The sequence below is a fragment of the Neolamprologus brichardi genome, chromosome 17 (genome assembly GCF_056152115.1).
Source record: "Neolamprologus brichardi isolate AB-2024 chromosome 17, ASM5615211v1, whole genome shotgun sequence".
NCBI classification, from domain to species: Eukaryota; Metazoa; Chordata; class Actinopteri; order Cichliformes; family Cichlidae; genus Neolamprologus; species Neolamprologus brichardi.
The window spans coordinates 926,158-947,460 of NC_142120.1; the positions used below are offsets into that span (position 1 = coordinate 926,158).

At 42.3% G+C, this 21,303-nt stretch overlaps 2 protein-coding genes across 3 annotated transcripts in view; both read left to right on the plus strand.

Annotated features, from left to right (window-relative positions):
• The window catches only part of arhgef39 (Rho guanine nucleotide exchange factor 39), a 58,538-nt gene extending 56,668 nt beyond the window's left edge, over positions 1–1,870 (plus strand). For both annotated transcript variants that reach the window (XM_087830902.1, XM_087830903.1), the window contains one exon: positions 648–1,870. In XM_087830902.1, the coding sequence (XP_087687028.1) occupies positions 648–678 (31 nt within the window). In that variant the 3' untranslated portion in view covers positions 679–1,870. The remainder of the gene's footprint in view (positions 1–647) is intronic.
• A 3,380-nt stretch (positions 1,871–5,250) lies between these two features.
• Positions 5,251–15,889, plus strand: il17ra1a (interleukin 17 receptor A1a). The gene is made up of 11 exons (XM_087830738.1): positions 5,251–5,452; positions 6,207–6,231; positions 6,545–6,691; positions 7,633–7,754; positions 8,364–8,490; positions 9,067–9,114; positions 9,196–9,353; positions 10,893–10,964; positions 11,096–11,186; positions 12,700–12,804; positions 12,940–15,889. The coding sequence occupies exons 1-11, from the start codon at positions 5,360–5,362 to the stop codon at positions 14,343–14,345; spliced, it is 2,394 nt and encodes a 797-aa protein (XP_087686864.1). The 5' UTR covers positions 5,251–5,359; the 3' UTR covers positions 14,346–15,889.
• The last annotated feature ends 5,414 nt before the right edge of the window (positions 15,890–21,303 follow it).

Here is a 21,303-nt window from a genome sequence, read left to right on the forward strand (position 1 = left end):
TTCAGTAGTACACGGACGATGACACTTTTATCTGTACACGCCGCCTCAGCTTTTACAACAAAATATCAATATGATTGAAAAGCAGACTTTCAGTTTTATTTCAGTGTAATTACACTAATTTAGTATTTACAGACTGATGGAAAGGCGAGGCCTTGTTATTCCATGAGGAGTGACGTGGATGTGAGGCAGCCGTGACCGGCTGAAAACTCCAAATAAATCCAGAGAAAGGAAAAATGTTACAAATCTGTTACATTCATAAACAGGAGACACACAAAGGACCCGATGCACACAGCTTCCTGTTTTTCTTCATTCAGTTCAGTTTTATTTATATAGATATATATTGCCTCAAAGTGCTGTATATTATAATGTAAAGACCCCACAATAATAAGAAAACAGAGAAAAACCCCAACAATCCTCTGATACCATGTGAGCCTGCGCTCCACACTCTGTCTTAACAGCGAGAAACCTTCAGCATCACCGGCCTCGAGATGTTTTTGAGTAAAGGTGTAACTACAGCCAGCTCGGAGGCCTGTGGTACAGAGCTGATTATCACAGAGAGGTGGATCATATTTGAGATTGTTATATAGAAGTAAAATAATGTCATTATGTGTGACTGAATGTGACTTAAACGTTTGTGTGTTGAGCAGTGCAGAGACTTCCAGCTGTGTGATCCTCTGATGGGCTGGAAGAGATGAACCCTGACTGGGAGTTTCAATAAGGACCTTTGACACGTCTGCGCTCCACAGCACCGTTTTTCCTTTATCGTGAAATCAGAAGAGCTTTATATTATTACTAAAGAGCAGCTTCTGCTACTAATCTCGTGCAATACAAACTATGACCTGCTGCTATCGAGCTACAGCAAACATTCATCGCTTTACAGAATGATATTGCAGCAACTTTTCTCCTGTATGTTTTACTCTTTTACATTTATAATCAGCCCGTAGTGTTGTGCAGAAACACAACAGCACACATGGCAAAAGGACAGTGGTGGTTGGTCAGTGTCAGCGTTCGTGGTGAAAGTGTGAGACAGCAACGCAGAATCACTTATGTCTGATTCAGCCTGAACCTCCATCAGTGTGCGCTGTCGTCAGGCAGATTATTGTTACTGCATCTAAGCTGTGTTGTATGAAACTATGAAATGACCGATGTGAAATCAATCAATCAGATAACAGCGCCAAAGGGAGACAGTAATGACAGTTTAAATATTTAGCAGTTTATTAGTCGTTTGTGGATTTTTGTTCATTATAATAATGGATGATGTTGCTTCTTGTTTTATTTGAAAGTGTCCACTGCTTCATAATTATGTGCACATGTGTATGTCTGGAGCTCGAGTCCATAATGTTAGTGAAGCCTTAGTTATAAGATTCAGTCAACACACCGATGCATCACACACGGAGGTTTCTTCATTTGCTTCTCATGATACTTGTTGATTCAATCAATCAATCAATCGACTGATTCACATATATGTAGTGGATATTTAAATGATTTGCATATTGGATGAATTGCTTTGATTGTAAACTGAATATTTGCATTTAATGATCTGCAACAATGATGTAACTGTTTCCATCCAGGGACGTCCCTGTGATGTTGGCTATAGTAACTGTCTGCCTCCCACTTCTAAACTAAACTGTTTCCAACCTGCTTACACATCCATATAACAAGTTAACTGTCTTTTATTTTGTAATTACGTTGTGTTGTATGTATTCTCTGTTACGCCATTTAATCATCTCATAACAACAAATCAAAAAGTCTGAATTTATAGTTGGACTTTTTTAACACTGCCTCACGTTTTAGACTTTTAATGCGTTTGCTTTAAAATTTAAAGATGTTTGTAGAAGTGGATCATTTCACAATAAAACACTGAAAGACATTTTTGTGTTTGCTGTCGTGATCTTCATCGTCAACATCACAACAATGAAGGTAATGATTATGGAGAATGGCAAAGTCATGCACGGTGCAGGACATCACTCCCCTCTGCTGGATAAGATTGGTACTGCATGCATAAAGTAAACTCTGGCTTGAAGAGCAGCAGATCACTTTGTGTGAGCTAGAAGTCAAATGTAACCCTCTCAAAGGGTTTGTAATCCTTCATCATTCATCCTTTGCTGATGAAGCACTCAGCACAGTCCTGACTGTGCGATTGAGCCTTTCCCAGCATAACGCAGAGCAGCAGGAGGATCTGTAGCAATCAGTCTGCACAGTGCATGGATACAAGAACTGGTATTCAATGAATAAGTGCGTTCAAATGCTCTGCTTTACTGGACATACAAGTGAAAATAACAAACCTGCAACTCCTCTTTACCTCAAATGGGCCAAAGACATCAACAGCCACATCTGTAAACAGGGAGAGATCTGATTACAGATGTGGACCATCTACAAGAGGGAGAAATCATTTTCCTGGCAGCAGAATTTGCACTAATGAGCCAATAATGTTGGCAAAGTGGAGACAAAGTGGTTTCTCCCACAATAGATGCACTGAAGTCATGAATGTGATGCTTCACCCACAACTCACTCTGAGCAACAGAGATTTGGTCAACTCTAATGGTGGGGTCACTGGTCCCCAGTTCATAGCCTTCTCTGGTCCATGAGTGATCCGGCCCCTCACCATTGCTCCTGTGGTTTTAATACAGCTCCACCTTAGCAGTGGCGTGTGGCCAAGCACTCAGGTCTTGTGTTGTTATTGTGAGACATCCTGCACTGTGTGTACACTTCAAAACATGTTGCTGTGAAGTGCAGCTGCAGAAACGTGACTCTGCAAACGTTTCTTGGTTCACTGTTCTTGACTCGTGCAGCGTTTTCCTTTCACCTCATGAGTCACTCAGTGCAAAATGTGTCTGAAAATGTGAAGGTCTTTACAGGTTTGCTGACTTTTTTATCCTTGGTTTGTTCAGGTACAACTGACAAAACGCAGCCTCGTGTTCTGGCACCGACATGGACACAAGTTGTAGAAGAAACTGTACGACTGATGTTTCTTCTTGTATGTCTGACTCATTTTCTTTCTCTTTTGAGTGAATATGGAGAATTTTAGCAGGTTACACAACTCGTAAGGCAGACAGCTTATACAGATATAAATATCCAAGACAAACACCTTTCTCCTTCAGTCGGGCTTTTCTCTGTGCAGTTTGAGACACGTGTCCAGTTTATTTCACTTACTTGGCTTCTCAGGCAGGAGTGGAAACAGCACACTTTCTTTCAGTGAAATCAACAACATCGAAACGTGTTTGACGAGGATATTTTTCAAGTCTCATACAGTGTTTCACCATTTCTTCCATACTGGATGCAATATTCATTTCTGACAGGAAACCAGTGTCCTCAGCCTTACCTGTCAGCTGGCCTGTCTGTTGTGGGAGGAAGAGGAAGTCCGCTGGTCAGGTGGGAGGAAGATGAACATGTGCAGGATGACATGAAAATGACAGACGGAGGAAAAAAGAGAGATCTGGACCTGCCAATCAAAGAGCTGACAGTACATGTAAAGGCACCAGCATCCTTTGTGTTCATCACTTTGAGCAAACATACAGAGGAATGACACTGATGTCTCTGCAGCTGGATCAAAGCGGCACACGCAGGGTTACGTGTGCATTTATTAAGAAGAAGTAACAGGAAACATTAATAAATATTTCAGTGGGATGTTATGAACGAGGTCACATCTGTGAAGACAATTACAGCTAATTTCATTTTCTTTTGAATTTAAATATTTCTGAATGTGTGCTCACGTGGCGCAAAAGGCTCGTATCAAATTACCTTTGATGTTGTAAATTATCTTTAAATAAACCTCAGAGAAGTCATTTTGGATTCAATTTGTCCAGCTTTTATAAGCGTTACAGTTTATGACATGAAAATATACTGTTTTACTTTAATAATCAATTTACCCAAAGGTATATAAAGGTATTCTCTCCAAAAAGACCTTTTTGTTTCAGAACGTTAAATTTCTTAAATCCTGTATTTCACATCCAAACTGATCGTTCCCAGATTCATGAATATATGAACATATTTCAGTTGGAAGCGTTACTGTCATGTTCTCCTTTAAAGTAAGACTGGCACGTGTCACTCCTCTCTCCTACTGGCCTCTTTACACTAGCTTCCGGTCTATTTCAGGATCCAGTTTAAAATGGTATTATCTGTTTTTAAGAGTATCAATGATTTGATGCCAGAACCTTTGAAACCCTATAATGCTACCAGAGCACTGCGGACTATGAACCAGCTGCTCCCGCAGACTCTGAGATCCAGGCTTCAAAGCAGAGGCGATGGGGTCTTTTCAGTGGAGGCTCCTGGTTTAATTCTTTAAGCTTCCAAAGATCTGCCCAGTCTCCTAAAAAACTCTGTTTGTTCTTGCTTTCAGGTCTGGTTGAGACCTCGGCTTTTATTATGCTGTTTATAGTGTATATTTTGTACAACTTGTACAAAGTTCATTTAAAAACGTGCTAAATAAAGGAAAATGATCCAGCTCTCTGGTGGTGACTGTACCTCAGCCCAGCCTGTGGAGTCGGTTCACTGCTCAGCTGATGGTTTAGTTTGTTCCTGTTGCTCTCGTGGCGGGATGTGTAAACGCGGCCCTGCGGGGTTTAATTATTGTGGCATCTGCGTCAAACTCTTTGAGTGAGCTTATTCCTCTCGGCTGTGCGGATCCGTTCACAGTTTAATTCTGGCTGTTTGTTCTTGTCTGCTGAGAGCAGCCGACACATGAGTTACGTTCAAATGTGACGCTGCACGTTACGCCTTAGTGTTCCCGCCCCCGACCTTCAACTTCACGGCCCTCCCACGACGCTGCTGTGAGCCTTTGTGAGTAACGACAGTAACGAAGCCTCAGAACCAGGAAGAGAACGGAAAATTGATGTTTCGTTCACTGTCAGAGAGAAAAATGGGAGAACCGGGTACGGTTTGTGGGAGGCTGTAAATTTTTACACTAGAAACAATCTATGAACGTTGCTCACTGACGCTGTTCTGTCATTTACTGCTGTCTCTGTTTGCACAGTGTTAATGTGCAAGTTTAATGTAAATGTTGAGGCGTTTCTTAAAATTGAACGAGTGTGATGAGTTCAGTCATTTAAAAATCCCATCATAGCCTCGGCTTTAGAAGGCATCGTTCACCATGCGTGAGTCGGAAAAACCGAATACACGAATCACCTGAAGTGCTTATTGAATTATCCATTATTTCATATTCAATCTCGTCAGAGTCAACAGAACAGTAGTCTAAATTCCCACGGGTCCTGAATGTAGCATTCAGTAACTTACTGTAAATCGAGCAGGTTATGTCACATCGAGCAGGAAGTTTTCCAGTTACACCCCGTCGGGGGTTTTCGCTTCGCCGTGGACAGAGAAGCGTCTGACTGAGCGACTGTTGTTCGTTTGAAAGGAGAAGATGAGGCTCCATCGAGCGCTGCTGCTGTTAACGTGCGTGTCGCTGTCGGCCACGCTCAGGATTTTATCCGGACGTCTCAAGTGCTCTCGACAGGTGAGAAAGGTTTTACAGTGGAGCGTGGCTGGCTCCAAGTTTGTCGAACACAACAAACACTTCCTGTTCCTGTTTGTAAACGTTATGAAAATAATTTTAGACAAACTTGAAAAGAAACTTTGTTTGAATTTTCCTGGTAGAGAAAGAAAGTTTGTCTTTTAAAGAATTCGATATTTTTGTCTTCTTTACATGAGATTATTGTTTCTTACAGTTTTGAGCTACATTTTGTTTAAGGCCCATTTTTCTCTAAACAAACTAAAATAAAACTGAGCACTGTTCGTAATTCATTTAACTCTTACTTAGAGAGTAGTCCTCGTACCTGTTTGATGATTTCATTTGATTGTATAACAAGTGAAGATTTTTTCTTTTCTTTGGTGTTTGTGTGGCGAAGAACAAAGTCACAGTTTAACCGGTAACAGCGCGCAGTGCTAATGATTGACAGCTGTTTATCAGATAAGCAGTGTTCGTGTGTCGGTGTGTGAGGCACAGCGTTGTACAGCTCTGATATCTATCAACTTAAAACAGAACATCCGGGCATTCAAACGGCTGTTTGCTGAATGAATATTGTAACAGTTGTTGTAAATATTACGTTCACGTGACTCCTCTTCAAATAAAAGTAAAGTAACGTCTCTACAGGTGACTGATAGGACCTGAAACTGGCTCCTACAGAGGAGCTGATGGAAACATTTTCTAACACTGAATACTACACGTCTCCTTACTGATGTTCTCTTTCTGTCCGTCTTTTCCTCTCCAGGATTTGAATTGTGAAGTTCGTAAAAGTGAGTGGATTTCTGCTCTTCAGTCTTCCTCTTGCTGCTGCTGCTCAGATTTCCTGGTTCGACTCTGGTTCAGACGGCGCAGCCAGAACGACAACAAGAATTTGGAAAACAATCAAACAAAAATTATTCTTTAAATGCACCAATATTACATTTGGGAAGAGTCGTTTGTGATGTCGTGCTGTAATATACCAGGAAGTAACAAACACAGTGTTGGAACAGAGCAACAAAAAGAGACGCACAATTAACACAATCGCTTAAACTAAAACCTTTGCTTTGGGACAATGACACTGTTCTCGTGTGTGTGTGTTTGCAGCGAACTGTCTGGACAAACGCTGGCTGAGAGTTCATGATTACACTCCCAGCAACCCAGAGGAGCTGCAGGTGTCCGTGCACGTCAGGCCAGATGAGGCAGGACTCCTGCAGCCAGTGCTGGAGGCTAGTTGGAAGCTAAAGGATGACGGTGAGTCTGAGGGGATGAACAGCAGTACACACTGTCCATCACAGATCCATCAGCTTTTCAACAATCCCTGATTTTAAAACTGATGATGATGATGATTTAAGTCAGGACAGTTACTTATAACGTGGGTGTTTTTTCATTTTCCATCTTTATTTATGAAGCACTTTAACATAAAACCAGAGTTCACAAAGTGCTGTACACATACAAACAGCATAAACAACAACAACAAAATAAATAAATAAAATAAAACATTGAGTCAACCCCTTGAAAGATTTTTATCACACTTTGTTTCACAAATAGTAAAAACAAATCTGATAAGATACCAGGAAACAAACTGTTACATTAAAACTATTTTTAATTCAATTTAATTTTATTCATATAGCGCCAAATCACAACAAAAGTCGCCTCAAGGCGCTTCATAGATACAGAGAAAAGCCCAACAATCATATGACCCCCTATGAGCAGCACTTTGGCGACAGTGGGAAGGAAAAACTCCCTTTTAACAGGAAGAAACCTCCAGCAGAACCAGGCTCAGGGAGGGGCGGGGCCATCTGCTGTGATTGGTTGGGGTGAGAGAAGGAAGACAGGATAAAGACATGCTGTGGAAGAGAGACAGAGATTAATAACAGATATGATTCAGTGCAGAGAGGTCTGTTAACACATAGTGAGTGAAGAAGAAACACCCAGTGCATCATGGGAATCCCCCGGCAGCCTACGTCTATTGCAGCATAACTAAGGGAGGATTCAGGGTCACCTGGTCCAGCCCTAACTATATGCTTTAGCAAAAAGGAAAGTTTATTTGGAAAAGAAACAGAAGATTAATAATAAAAATGTGCGTTTGCACACTCTTGGTGTTTACTCCAGGTTAAGATAATGTGTGTGTTTTTGTTTGTTTCTCGGCATTATTTAAAAACCTGAATATTTTCTGCTACATTCACCTGCAGGTAGTATCCACTTCCTAAACGCCACCGAGCTTCATGTCCTGGTGGAATCCACCAATCAGAACCTGTGTGTTCGATATTCTTTCAAAAAAGAGCTGCCGATGAGAAGTCCATCAGGAGAAAAGGTGAGTGTGGTTTTCAGCGTTGTGTAACTTCATCCCTGCAGCAACATTTAATGCAGACAAAGCTTCAACTTCAATGATTGTTTGCTGAGCTCTGACCAAATGGTTTGAACTACAGAGGATGAACGTACACGGAGAACATGATGGTTGTTCTCAATGCAAACTTTTAACCTGTAACTGCTGATATAACCACTGCTCACCGCAGCATCATCGCTGACGCTGTCGTTCCTCCACTATCATAAACATTTGATCGTTGCAATGATGGAGACAATTTACCAAAGTTTAGCAAAGCTGAAGCTAAAGTTCATTAAACTGAACATGTCTTTTTTCATCATTACAAATAATACAAAAAATATCCAATAAATCAATATTATTAAAAATGGACGAGGATACTTCAAGTACTGTGAAGTACTGCGTTAGTTTAAGCAGCCATTGAGAAAACTACTACACAGGTCCATATACATTTTTTCATGTCACTGATTGTACCCATCACGCTCATCCCACTGTGTGAGTGAGGATCAAACATGCACCAGCACGTCCAGCAGTGGCGTTCGTACTGGTGCAAAGGTTTCCCGTGTGCTCCTGACGCTCAGCGATGTTCTTGGCTTTCAGTGGTCGTTCTCAGCTGATATGCTGGTGTTGGATCCGGGGCAGAGCTACCAGGTCTCCGTCTTCAACATACCCAAACCAGAGCTGCACCACAGCAGCTACGACATCAGGGAAAACGTCCGAGTCCCTGGTGAGTTGAATTCAGAGCCAGTGTTTGGTTGTTGCTGGTTGTTTTTCTTGGAGTAGTTTGGGATTTTCTGTTTATTGTTGTTATTTTTTGAACTTATATAATCATTCGAATGGTCTTGATGCATCTCAATCATCCAGGAAAATAAATCTCCAAAAGTTGATTCTGTTCATCTGGACGTAGCGTTTTCTGGGAGAAACGTTTCGTCACTCAGAGACCGAAGAAGTCACTTGGATGAGTGACAAAACGTTTCTCCCAGAAAACGCTACGTCCAGATGAACAGAATCAACTTTTGGAGAATCATTCGAATGATTAGCTGGAATATACTGGACTAAACACTTATCAGAGGCCCAGCTGTGTGCAGTCACACACCCTCTCCTTTCCATAAATCACTGGTTGGGAAACTCACGCCGCAGAGATCCTGAAGACTTGAATGTACAAAGTGTTTGAGACAAAGTGATGTGATCCTTTTTCGTTTTCATCATAAAGATCTTTTCAAATACAGAAATCTGTCCCATGGCAGGTTTAGATGACGATCTTCTATAATCGATTTCCTGAAACTGTTTTTGGTTTACTCAGGTTGTGAAGATCCAAAAATGAGGAATACACAGTTCTGCACAGAGAGAGGTACGTCACAGATAGAAGCTGTAAATCCAGTGAGAGTCAGTAAATCTTATAAAGCACGTCTGTCCTGCTGTCTGCTGACAGGAAGTCTGTGGCAGCCCAACATCAGTCTGAGTCAGGTCGCTCTAGCTGATGGAAAACCTGCTCTGGCTGTGAGCTTCAGCCCCGACAGCCTGTGTGAGCAGTACATGGTTATTGTTGACGGCTGCTCTTCTAAACAGGACAAACACAGTTTAAATAAGGTAAGGATTAATAATGTGATTATGAAATATCAGGTCTCTCTCCTCCAAGTGTCTGTTAGTACAAATCGATTTCTCTGCCTCACAGAAACCTGCTATAAATAAAATTGAATCGTCCTACATATTCAAATTGTTTTGTGTCAGAGCAGCACGCTCTGTTTTGCGCAACTATTTTTAAATCCCGGTAGCTCTGCAACCACGTGAGCTAGCGCAATAATCTTTTTTGCATATGAAACCGGAGGAGTTGTACTTACATCTTATACCATCAGCTTGTCCTCGGTCACAGTTTCCTTCCACATATAGCTTTGCAAAAACTGCATAAAAGCACTTGCAGCAACAAAAACATAATATTCCAGAAACACGCTTTGCTGATCCGATCAGCTGTTCATAACACTTCCTACGTCCATCAGCACGAACTATCGCATGTCCGCCATGACCTGCCCGAAACCGGAAGTGACGTCATTTTGCTGAAATGTAGTTTTTTTTACCATCAGGGCCTCATGAGCCTATACTGGTGTTTTTAAAAGTTATCTTTGACTTTATGACTTTCTGTGTGGTTTCTGGGATGCTTAGGACTCATATTGCACTGCTGGAAATAGTTTATTTTGATGCATATGCTGCTTTTTTGCAAATTTGCATCATAATATTTATTTTCGTTTTTCCTGCAGTGTATAAAAATTGGTGTATTTCAAAAATAAAACTATGAAGACACTCAAAATAAATTTCCTGTGGTGGGAAACTATTTTGTGCAACTTTTTTGTATTTACAGTTTTGAGGGATAAGCCTCTTAAATTTCTCTAACTAGAAATATATGTTAAAAAAACAAAAACGATTTTCAATTTTTTTGTAGTTTATTGCACTTTTTTACAATTTATGTAATTACTATGCACTTAATGCAGACATATTATTAAAATTTAGGCTGTAATGGTTGTATTGATGTATATCAACTTGAAATGCTCCCAAAAATGGCTCCACAGCATGTAAACATATAATATAAGCTCTGGCGGACTTGGTTCTATGGTCGGTCTTAAAGGGTTAAAGAGTTCATGTGCAGTTAGCAGTTTCATTTCAACAGCACTGTCGTCACAGTGGCCTATATTCTGTACCTTAACCTAGTTTTTACACATTTTTCCATACAGGAAACGTCGTTCTGCCTCTTTCTGCAATTTATTTTCTTTTTTTGCGTCACTTGTAGAAAAGGCTGCTTATCGTGTGTAAACTACAGTCATATAGATGTTACCTTGTAAAGCACGACTGATGAAATAATTGCCAGACAATTATAATTTATTTGAAACTGGAGTATTTATTGAATCATGTACCATTTATTACAAAAAGAGATGTAAGATTAATTTGCATATGTAGGTTTTAGGTTGATGTCCTGTATCAAATATACGCTCCAGACTCGGCGTTACGAGGTTCATGCATATGCACGTCCAAAGAGACGAAGCTGAACATGAAAATAACAGAATTTTATTTGGTGAAACATCTAAAACATTGTTTTTACTGTGTTGTTTATTAAATGTTGGTCAAACTCGTTTTCAGGCGAATCAGACCCTGAATGTAACGTTCAGCCTGGATAGTTGGCCCAGATCCTGCTGCCAGTTTGATGTTCAGGTAAAGCTTTCAAGCCTGTTCTGCACAGTGATGTTAGTTTAATCATATTTATTATTATTATTCTGATAATTCACCATTCTGTAGGATCCCACCTCACCTCGGTGCACAAGTTCATTTTGTCTTTATTGCAGATTAAACCTTATTTCTCACAATGTGGTGAAGACTGTACCCGTCGAAGGAAAACGCAAAACATTTGTCCCAGTGTGACGAAAGGTCCTGCAGGTCAGTATCATGTTTGAGTCAGAGGGCGGCTGAATGCTCTGTCCGGTGAATACTTTATAAAGTGATGATAAAGTCAGGGGTTTGATTCCCAGCATTTTCCGTAAACGTTGTTTTGTTTAATCTTTTCTGACATTAGTTCTTCTGTAACACTGAAAAGTCTCTTACTGACGTTTCTAAAGTGTGGTGAGATGAATAGTTGTTCTTGATGGCGGCCCACATGAGGGTTCAGCGTCTGCTCGTATCCACCCCACACACATGTGGAGTTTAGCTGCGTTAGCTTACCCACTCTACAGCCCACCTCCTCCTTTCACGATGTGCTGCATCTGTTCTCACTGATGCTTGCTCTGCTCTCGCTACTGTTGCTACTATAATGACTCAAACCAGCTGTGCATCTACGAGGAAAAGTGGGTTTAACAGCCATTTAATTTTGACTTAAATGTAACCAAATAGTTTGGTTTTGGAACAAAGTAACTGCGAAAATTGCTCAGACACCCAAAATGAATGTTTCTGGGTTTTAGTTTAGTTAGGCTGCTCCAGTCAGTTTCTTTCTTCATCTTCTGCATCTGTCGGAGTACGAATGTTACATGGAAAGCACTTAAACATAGAAAAAAGTGCTTGTGTGAAGGTGAATGAGGCAAGATGTGTAAAGGAGCTAGGACAGGGTAAAAAAGTGCTACGTAAGAAGCTGTCATCATCACACCAGGTAGTGGGTGGACAAGTGAAGAGTTTGTCCTCTTAGGCTACGTTCACACTGCAGGTCTTGATGCTCAATTCCGATTTTTTGATCAAATCAGATTTTCTTGTCTGCTCGTTCACACTACAAATAAAATGTGACAGCAAACGCGCTCTAGTGTGAACGCTCAAAGCGGCGCATGCGCAAAAGAAGACGTCACACACAACGCGCTCTGTTTAGACCCAGAGCAACAGTATGTTTGACTGATGGCCGTTAATATAAAGACTTGTTTACGTTTCCCAATTTTTGCTTTAAGTTATTTTGTTATTGACATAATAATGTAAATAACCTAATAATGATCCTTATTGCTGTTTTAGAGGAGCGCTGCTGCAAAGGATAGTTGCAGGTTTCTGTCAGAATCTGCAGATTATACAGAACAAATAAAATGTTCACGTTTCTCCAACGTTGTCTTCCCAACAGTTTCACTGACATCTACACCGGATGGCCAGGAAGCGTTCACGATGTCTTCTCGGGCGCTGATAATTGGGAATTTGAATCGGATTTGTGCCGTTCACACTGTCATACCATGATCGGATATGGGTCGCATAAAAAATCGGATTTGATGCGCTTTCGCCTGCAGTGTGAACGTAGCCATAGTTGATGTGTTAGCAGCAGGAAACATTGGCGAGTATAATGATGAGTTCCAGGGTGGCCGAGGCTCGCTGAAGCACACGGGGAGCGAAGGCTAGCCGGTGTAGTCCGAGCTAACAGACCAGTTACTGTAGCTCAGGTGTCTGTTCATCTGTTGGTGTCACATTGAATTGTTTTTGTTTCTTACAGCATTCGCAGCAGATCATGCCCCTCCCTACGGGTTAGTTTCCCTGGGAGTGGTGTTCATGTGTATACTGATGGCAGCTGCTTTGTGTGTCATCTGCAGGAAGCCAGGTTAGTCGCCTTTAAGTTCTAACTTCAAAGGTTTTGATCGGAGACGTGGCTCTCCATCGATTTGTGTACGAATGTTATGGTTTCACTTTGCTCTTCGGTTGCTGATGATCCTCTCGTGTTCTCTTCTACTTTCAGGGAAAACTAATGTCAGTGCAGGACCAGAGGGAGTTCAGGAAGTGCAGCCAGTCAAACAAAAGCCCAAAGTGTTGGTCATCTACTCACAAGACCACCATCTGTACAGGGACGTTGTGCTGAAACTCTGCACCTTCCTCCAGACAAAGTGTGGCACCAAGGTGCTGGTAGACCTGCTCGACTCCACCTCGGTGGGCATGGTGGGTCGTCTGCGCTGGCTCGAGTGGCAGCGCCAGCAGCTGAAAGATCCCTCGGACAAAATTCTCGTGCTGTGCTCGCGAGGCGTCCAGGCGAAGTGGAAGGCCATGTGCGGTCAGGGACGAGTGACGTTGAAGGAAGACCTCCTGTCGCCCACAGACGACATGCTCACTCCCTTTCTCAACCTCTTTCTGCCAGAAATGCACCAGGCAGGCACGCTGGGCAAGTACATGGTAGCTTATTTTGATGACATCAGCAGCGAAACAGACGTGCCGTCGGTTTTCGACATCGCGGTGAAATACAGGCTGATGAAGCACTTCGAAGAGCTCTTCTTCCGCATCTTAGACATCGAGAAGTATCAGCCAGGGCAGGTGAAGCACATCGAGGGAATCGGTGCAGACGAATACTTCAACTGTCCCTCTGGTAGAGCTCTGAGGACCGCCATCGAAACCTTCCAGGCCCACCAGTTTGAAAATCCCGACTGGTTCGAGAAGCAGTGTGTGGTTAGTGAAGAGGAGGTGCTAAATGACGCCAACATGCTTATTGAACAGCTGCATATTCCTCCTGTCCTTGAATGCGTCCCTCTAATCAGAGATGAGTTTCCTGTCTATGTTCACGACGTGGAAATCAATGCAAACAGCAGCAGCATTCATATTCTCACCCCCGAGCTGAACCCGGAGAGTCAGCTGTCCTCAGTCATAGAACTGATCCCTGCAGTCAACCCAACAGACAGACGTCAGCATCCATCAGGCCTGGACGACGTGCTGACAGAGTCCGTCTACGTCGCCGAGCCCGTTTTAAACAATCCACCGCCGCCCAGACAGAACTGGATCTCCCTCGTCGATGAACCTTTTAGTCACATTCCCACTGAAGATAATGAGGAGGACTCCTGGATATCTCTGAACCAAGCTTCTGCTTATTTGGACCAAAGAAGCCAAGCTCCGCCGAACTCCCTGGACTTCAATTCTCCAGAGTCGTCGTGCACAAGTGTCCCCAGGCAGCATCTCCCCCCCGCTGGGATGGATAACTCTGAACATGTGCAGATCGAGGAGAACGAGGCTCAGGAGCCAAAAGGACCGAGCAGTGGCTCCGATCAAGGCTACAGCTCAAAAAACTCCTCCCAGCACGACTGTGCATTTAAAGACGAGTCACTGGCGGCTTTGGCAAAGCTGCAGAAGGAGCTGTTTGAAGGATTTGACATTACAGTGTGACGTATATTTGATGATCTTACTGGAAACATGATGTTGCTGTGGCTTCTTTGGTGTTAATCGTTCACAGAGTTCGCAAACCAGCGACTGCCGGTGCAGCTGATCCCAGAGAAGGCCAGAAAGTTCCACATTTAAAAGTTGGCAATAAGCAAAAGACCTTTGACCATAATGTGCTTGTGTAATATTACCAATGCTTTAATAGGATATTTAAAAGTCTTTAAAGTTGCAAATAACGGTTTATGTTGTGTGACTGTAGCAGGAGGAAGAACAACTGAATTACTGAGAGTTTGGTTCCTGCAAAGAAAACTCCAAAATGCATTTAATGTGATGTTTTTAAAGCCGTACTGCAGCTGCGTCATTAATCGTTACAGCATCGCAGCCTGACTGTCAGCGATCAGTGTAGTTATACTTGTGTTACTCTGAAACTTGTGTTGTTAATTGTTGACCCGACAGTTGTCGTGGGAACATGAGCGGGTGATGTTGTAGGAAACAGCTCCAGCATGAATTTAACAAAATATTTGCATTTGGTTTAAATGAATTTGTAACAGCTTTTTTTGCTAACGGGCCCCCTACACAGGTGTGATTGTGCTGCTTACAGGAAGTAGACTTTGTTTCCTTTCCCTGCCTGCACAGACTCTTTGTTTGTCTCCTCGGACATGTGGCCTAAAAGCCGCATGTTGAAAAGGCCAGAGAGGAAGCAGGGCACATTTAAGAGCCTCTGGAAATCACTAAACATGTATATATGTGGCAGCACAGTGGCACGGTGGTTAGCACTGTTGCTGCACAGCAAGAAGGTCCTGAGTTCAATTCCACCATCAGGTCTTTCTGTGTGGAGTTTGCATGTTCTCCCCGTGTTTGCGTGGGTTCCCTCCGGGTACTCCGGCTTCCTCCCACCGTCCAAAGACATGCAGCTTGTGGGGATAGGTTAATTGGATAATCCAAATTGCCACTAGGTGTGAATGTGAGTGCGAATGGTTGTCTGTCCCTGTGTGTTGGCCCTGCGACAGACTGGCGACCTGTCCAGGGTGTACCCCGCCTCTCGCCCTATGACAGCTGGGATAGGCTCCAGCGCCCCCATGACCCTGAAAAGGGATGAATGCATACAAGAATAAAAGTTTAATGGCGAATGAGTGGGTGAGGGAGGGGCTTGGCATACCTGAACACACACCTGACGCCTAAATCAGGCAAACAGGAAGTGATTTAAGTTGGAGGCAAATGAATATTTTCAGATGATCAGAGTCTCATATTTGTTCCCTTGAGAAAGGCTCATTTTTCCATCTCCAGTCTAACGGTGAGTGACTGATGTAATGTAGTTAACTGTAACGTGATGCTGCTTCGCTAGCGTGTGCAGCACAGCTGTGAACGACGAGCACTTCTCATCACGAAGCTTCATCTTTGGTTCTGAAGGACCTGAAAATCAAATCTGATGTTTTTCCTCCTGTTTGCTGCACAGATGTTATTTGTTTGATGCTTCGTACATTTGTGTCACATTTTCAATCATCACCTTCTGTCAGAACATGATCCACAATAAAAACTGTTGTTTTTAATTGAAAGTATTTATTTCAGGTTTCGACCGCGTGACTCTTCTGACACATAGAGTTGGCTACATAGATTATATCAGTACAGATATACACCACACAATTTTATAGTACAGGTCAGGTCCCCTCTGTAAAACCCATCAACATCTGTGTAAACTTAGAAGAAAAGGAAAGCTTGTATGTTCTGATACAGGAGTGTTGAAATCACACTGTTTTTCACACGGCGAAAGAAGAAGAAGAAATCATGAGCGGCTCCTCTGAATCTCCATGTCTGTTAAAGCCTTTGGTAGTTTCAGTAAAACTGCACTGTGCTTGTTCATGCAGGTAAAGACCCACGACACGTCAGCTTCGTTTCATCTAGATACGGTCCTGCTAAGAGTTAGTCTCAAGCTTCATGTGCAAATCCCTCAGAAACTGTGAGGGAGCATTTCCAACAACACCGTCTACATATGCAAGTGTTTCAGAGATTACTGGCACAAGGAAATAATACAAAAATAGTATAAAATATATCATTTAGAGTACCATGGTAAACTATGATAAGCAGCAAACAAATAACAGAAACAGAGCCAAGGCAACAACATGTCATCTTATGAATATCTATAAACACCAATGAACACTCGTTAAAAAATAATCAACGATTTGACCAAAAGTTCACTTTTTTCTGCTAAACGTGAAACGTCTCTCAGATAGCTGCATGTGTGCAGGTCTCAGGACGTCAGCTGTGCAGACGCAGCAGTCACAGACTGGTCCTGGTACAGTGCAGCCAGTTTCTGCTCCATGTGTTTAACTGGAATCAGGTTAACAGGATGAATGTCCTCGTCTCACAGAACGATTGGTTACATTGTAACTCAAGTTCCCTTAGTAACGAGACTATCGCTCCACCTTCTTTATCCCACATACATGTATAAGATGTAGTTTAAGTCAGTGCAGCTGTGTAGTGTAGTGGTGAGACTACATGACGATCGTGGTTCAGGGGTTGGGAAGCTCATTTTGGAACCGGAAGGTTGCCGGTTCGATCCCCTGGTCATTGTGTCCTTGGGGAAAACACTTCACCTGCTGGTGTCGGCCAGAGAGGCTGATGGCGCGATATGGCAGCCTCACTACAACTGTAGCTGCCTCCACCAGTGTGTGGATGAATAGTGGAATTGTAAAGTGCTTTGAGGGTCTCGCTATATAAATCCATTATTATTATTATTACACCTTTGGAGTGGGAGTTGCAAGTTTGATTCCCACCTGGTACCAGTAAGGCAGGGGTGTCGAACTGCAGGCCTCGAGGGCCGGTGTCCTGCAGGTTTTAGATCTCACCCTGGGTCAACACACCTGAATCAAGTGATCAGTTCATTACCAGCCTCTGGAGAACTACAAGACATGTTGAGGAGGTCGTTTAGCCATTAAATCAGCTGTGATGGATCAAGGACGCATCTAAAACCTGCAGGACACCGGCCCTCGAGGCCTGGGGTTGGACACCTGTGCAGTAAGGGATTTCTACCTCATCGTCTTCACGGACCTGAATGCTTCGTGGTTGTGGGCCTGGGACCAAGAAGGTTTACCCTCACAACAGTGGTCCACTAGCCTTTGCTTCATTATTCTATGGCAGACAGAGGGGCGATGCACTGGCTGGCACAAAGACGCCACCATTTACAGGCGCTAAACTGGCTCATGGAAGGCCATCAGCACTGTCCAAGTCCCACAGAGGGACAGCTGGTCACCAGATGGTGTGGGGAACATGATAAAGCGTCACCCTATGAGGTCCCTTAAGTGTGACAAGAATCCTGTGGCAGTTTTTGTTGGGAGCAACACAGATTGCCTTGGCTGCCACCGAGCTGAAGGGACATAAAAGCCTGACTAGCATCTCCTGCAGAAACAAAGGATTGTCACAGGCCATGACGTCCCATCCTTGTTGGGGTGGGAAGCTCCAAGTGCATGAGTGTGGTGATTGTGTATCAGCCTTGGTGCCAGGAGAGAAGGCTGTCAGGGAGCAGAGAGCTGGCAGGTCTGACAGGCTTTAAGGTGACCCCGAACCCTGCTGCAATAGGCTGCTGGGGCTTCCCATGATGCAATGTTTCTTTTCATGTTTAATACACCACTCTGCTTCTCTGGTTCTTCTCTGGTTCTGCTGCAGGGTGAGTCCCCTTTAACCTGTTGTGTATTATTGGTCTAAAGAACATCCTAAGGCAACACTTGTTGTTAATTTGGCGCCATATAAATGCAGTTGAACTGAACTCAATTAGATCCAGCCTGTCTTATTCCTTCACGGGGGAGGAGCAAGAGAGACGCTGAGTGGAGATAATCCAGAGCCAGAGTGGAGGCCACTGGTAAAGTCTGTGTGTACCCTACTCTCTCTGCCTTAGACAATGTCATACCATAGCACATATAATATAATAACAGCCTCAACATCAGCATCTGGAACATGTAAGGCGGAGAGATAGTCTCGACACAACAGAAAACTGCTTTTAAGGGTTCGTGCAACAACATCACACAAGTTTCAGTTTCAATCGCTTCCTAACACTGGAGTCGAATAATGTCGACATTTTCTGCAATTTTTTGCATATTTAACACATTTTAAAGTGTTTGTCAGTAAATCTTTTAAGCAAAGTGCACATTTTGAACTTCCTCCAGACAATCAGTGCTGCAGCGTGAAAGTTAAAAGGCTTCAAACTCCTTCATACAGCTTTAGCTTTAACAGTGAGCACACCATCGTTGGTGACAGGTATCATTATTATTATTATTATCAGTCTGCTTTGCAATGTGTTCTTTGTCCTTCAGCCTGTAAAGAGCTGGACAGCGCTGAGGTAACACGCTGCAGGACATGTAGACGTCAGTATTGTTTCACTCAGATTTCCTTCATCTGCTGTGAGAAGTTTCAATAAAATCGTTTGTTCTCAATGAAACTAAAAACCTTAAATATAGTAAACATATATATTTAATCAAAGTGCATCAGAAACAAGCATTTCTTGACAAAACATTTTTCTAATCTGGACTGAAATTATGAAAAAAAGCAAAGCATGTTTGCTGCCAAACAAACAGGTTATAATTCTGTTACGTCCCCGCTGCCGCCGCCGTCTTTCCTCAACAATCACCTACGCTGCACACACTGGTCACGAACACACCGACACTCGCCGTCGTTAAAGTTCACTCCTCTCCAAAGCAATAGGCACTAAATCATGTTCAGATTACTCAGACTTGATATTGCACACATACTATAAACTTTACCAGACGTGATCGCAAAATACAGAACAACAGCTCATAAAGCAGGAGAGAGACAGCCAGTGATACCAGCTGATGTAAAAGTGTCCTATTAATGTAAAGTCCTGTTATTAGTGTTATTGTTATTATTAGGGATGCACCGATACCGATACTGGTATCGGGGTCGATACTGTAAAATGTGTGTGTACTCATACTCGTAAAAGTTAACCGATACCAACTTATTTCATTAGTCAGAGGGTGGCTTGTCATTTCTGTTGTAGTTTTTTAGATTGGCCACTAGGGGGACATCCCGCGCTAAACAGGCACAGGGTTAGGCGAGTGAGACTGGCGGCTCCAGATAAAAAAGAGAAACTGGAGGCTGCTGTAGCTAGGCTAAACAAAATGTCAGCAGTGTGGAACAGCCAACTTTAACTCAGGTTTTGGAAAAGCGATGAAAAATGTCGAGAGAAAATCCACGGACAGTTAAAATAACAGAGGCTCGACTCATTTTATCGCTCTGGATGACCAGCCAATGCCGGCCGTGGAAAACAGAGGATTGCACCGTCTTCTCAGCATACTCGAGCTGCGATATGAAATATAATAAATGAACAGAAGTGTTTATTTATTATTCTGAAAGCTCGAGACAGTGCCAATAGTTCAGTGATATTTTGTAAAATTACAATGTGGAGACTCTGCAATAATTTAACAGAAGTGCTTATTTTTCACTTGAAATTTTTTTGTGGTCATTTTTATTAAGATTTTATTTTTTATCGGCAGAGAATAAAATAAAACCTGTCTTCCAATTCATTGCATTTGTGTGTGTGTGTGTGTGGTAGAAGTATCGGTTTTTGTACTCTGTATCAGCAAGTACTCAGATCCAAGTATCGGTATCGTATCGGTTTGAAAAAATTGGTATCGTTGCATCCCTAATTATTATTATTATTGTTATTATTATTATTATTATTATTATTTGCATAGTTAACACACTTAAATGTTTCAGATCATTAAACAAATCTTAATATTAAAGATCTCCTGAGTAAATACAAAATGCAGTTTTTTAAAGATAATTTCACTGATTAAGTGAAAAGAGAAATCAAATAAGTGATCGTTTCACCCTCAGCAGCTGCTGCAATCGTGTAACTGGAATAAAACAAAGGCTCATGTTACATTTATTTAAAACATAAATAAAATAAAGACTTTGGGGATAATATTCTGTGAAGCTTCTGAGTCCCCGTTAAATTCGGCCGAACATTAACACACTTGTTTATAAGAATAGCAGCAGACGTGCTGCTGTGCTGTTCTGGGTTTCAGCACCAGGATGACCCAGCAAAGAGTGTAATAGACACACTGCTCCACCCTGTGATGCCGTCAAAGACTTTCAATGAAACAAAATCCTTCAAACCTGCTGCTGCAAACACCTGATTGCAGTTTTTGCTGCCACAACGAGTTATTAGGTTGTATTTAATCTGATTATCTTTATCTGATATTAATCTGTTTAATGCTCTGAAATGTTTAAGTGTGATAAATATGCCAAAAACAATGAAGATATCAGGAAGGGGGTAATTACCTGTGCCCTCCCCAGCATCACCTGGACGCAGACTGTCTCCCCCTCAGGTCTCATCTCAGTAAAATGATATATACACTCTGAAAACCATGAATTTAATACAAATTCAGTTCATTTATATACACATACGTGTTCGTGTTGTTTAAAGCTTCTGACCGACTCTGTATCAGGTACAGAAGCTTGTGAAACGCTGACGTCCATGTTTCTTTTCTTCTGGAATCTTCCAGCCAGAGACTAATTGAACAGAGCTAGAAATTCAAAAATGACCAAACATGTTCAGCCTTCACACAGAAAGCTGAAGGCTGAACTCCGACCGCTGCATTATGGTTTTTAGCTATTTGTAACGCACTGAGAGGCACTTACATCAAAATGCACCACAGCTGATAGAAGCTAAAATCAGACTGAAGGGATGTTGATGAGCACAGCCAAAGCTGCAATAATGTGGCTGAACTCTATATTTCTGCTATATACTGAAAAAAATCACTATTTTTCTCCTTTAATTGGATTTTGTGGAGAAACCAGTTTGAGCATGTTAGAAACAGACGTGCTCAGAGTGAGCTGAGCTTTCTGGGCTCAAACTTTAAATGATGAAGAAATAATGTAGCCGCTGATTAGACGGTTTTTGTTTACTTTGTTTGTTTGTTTGTTTGTTGGAGAACTTGAACTCTTTGTG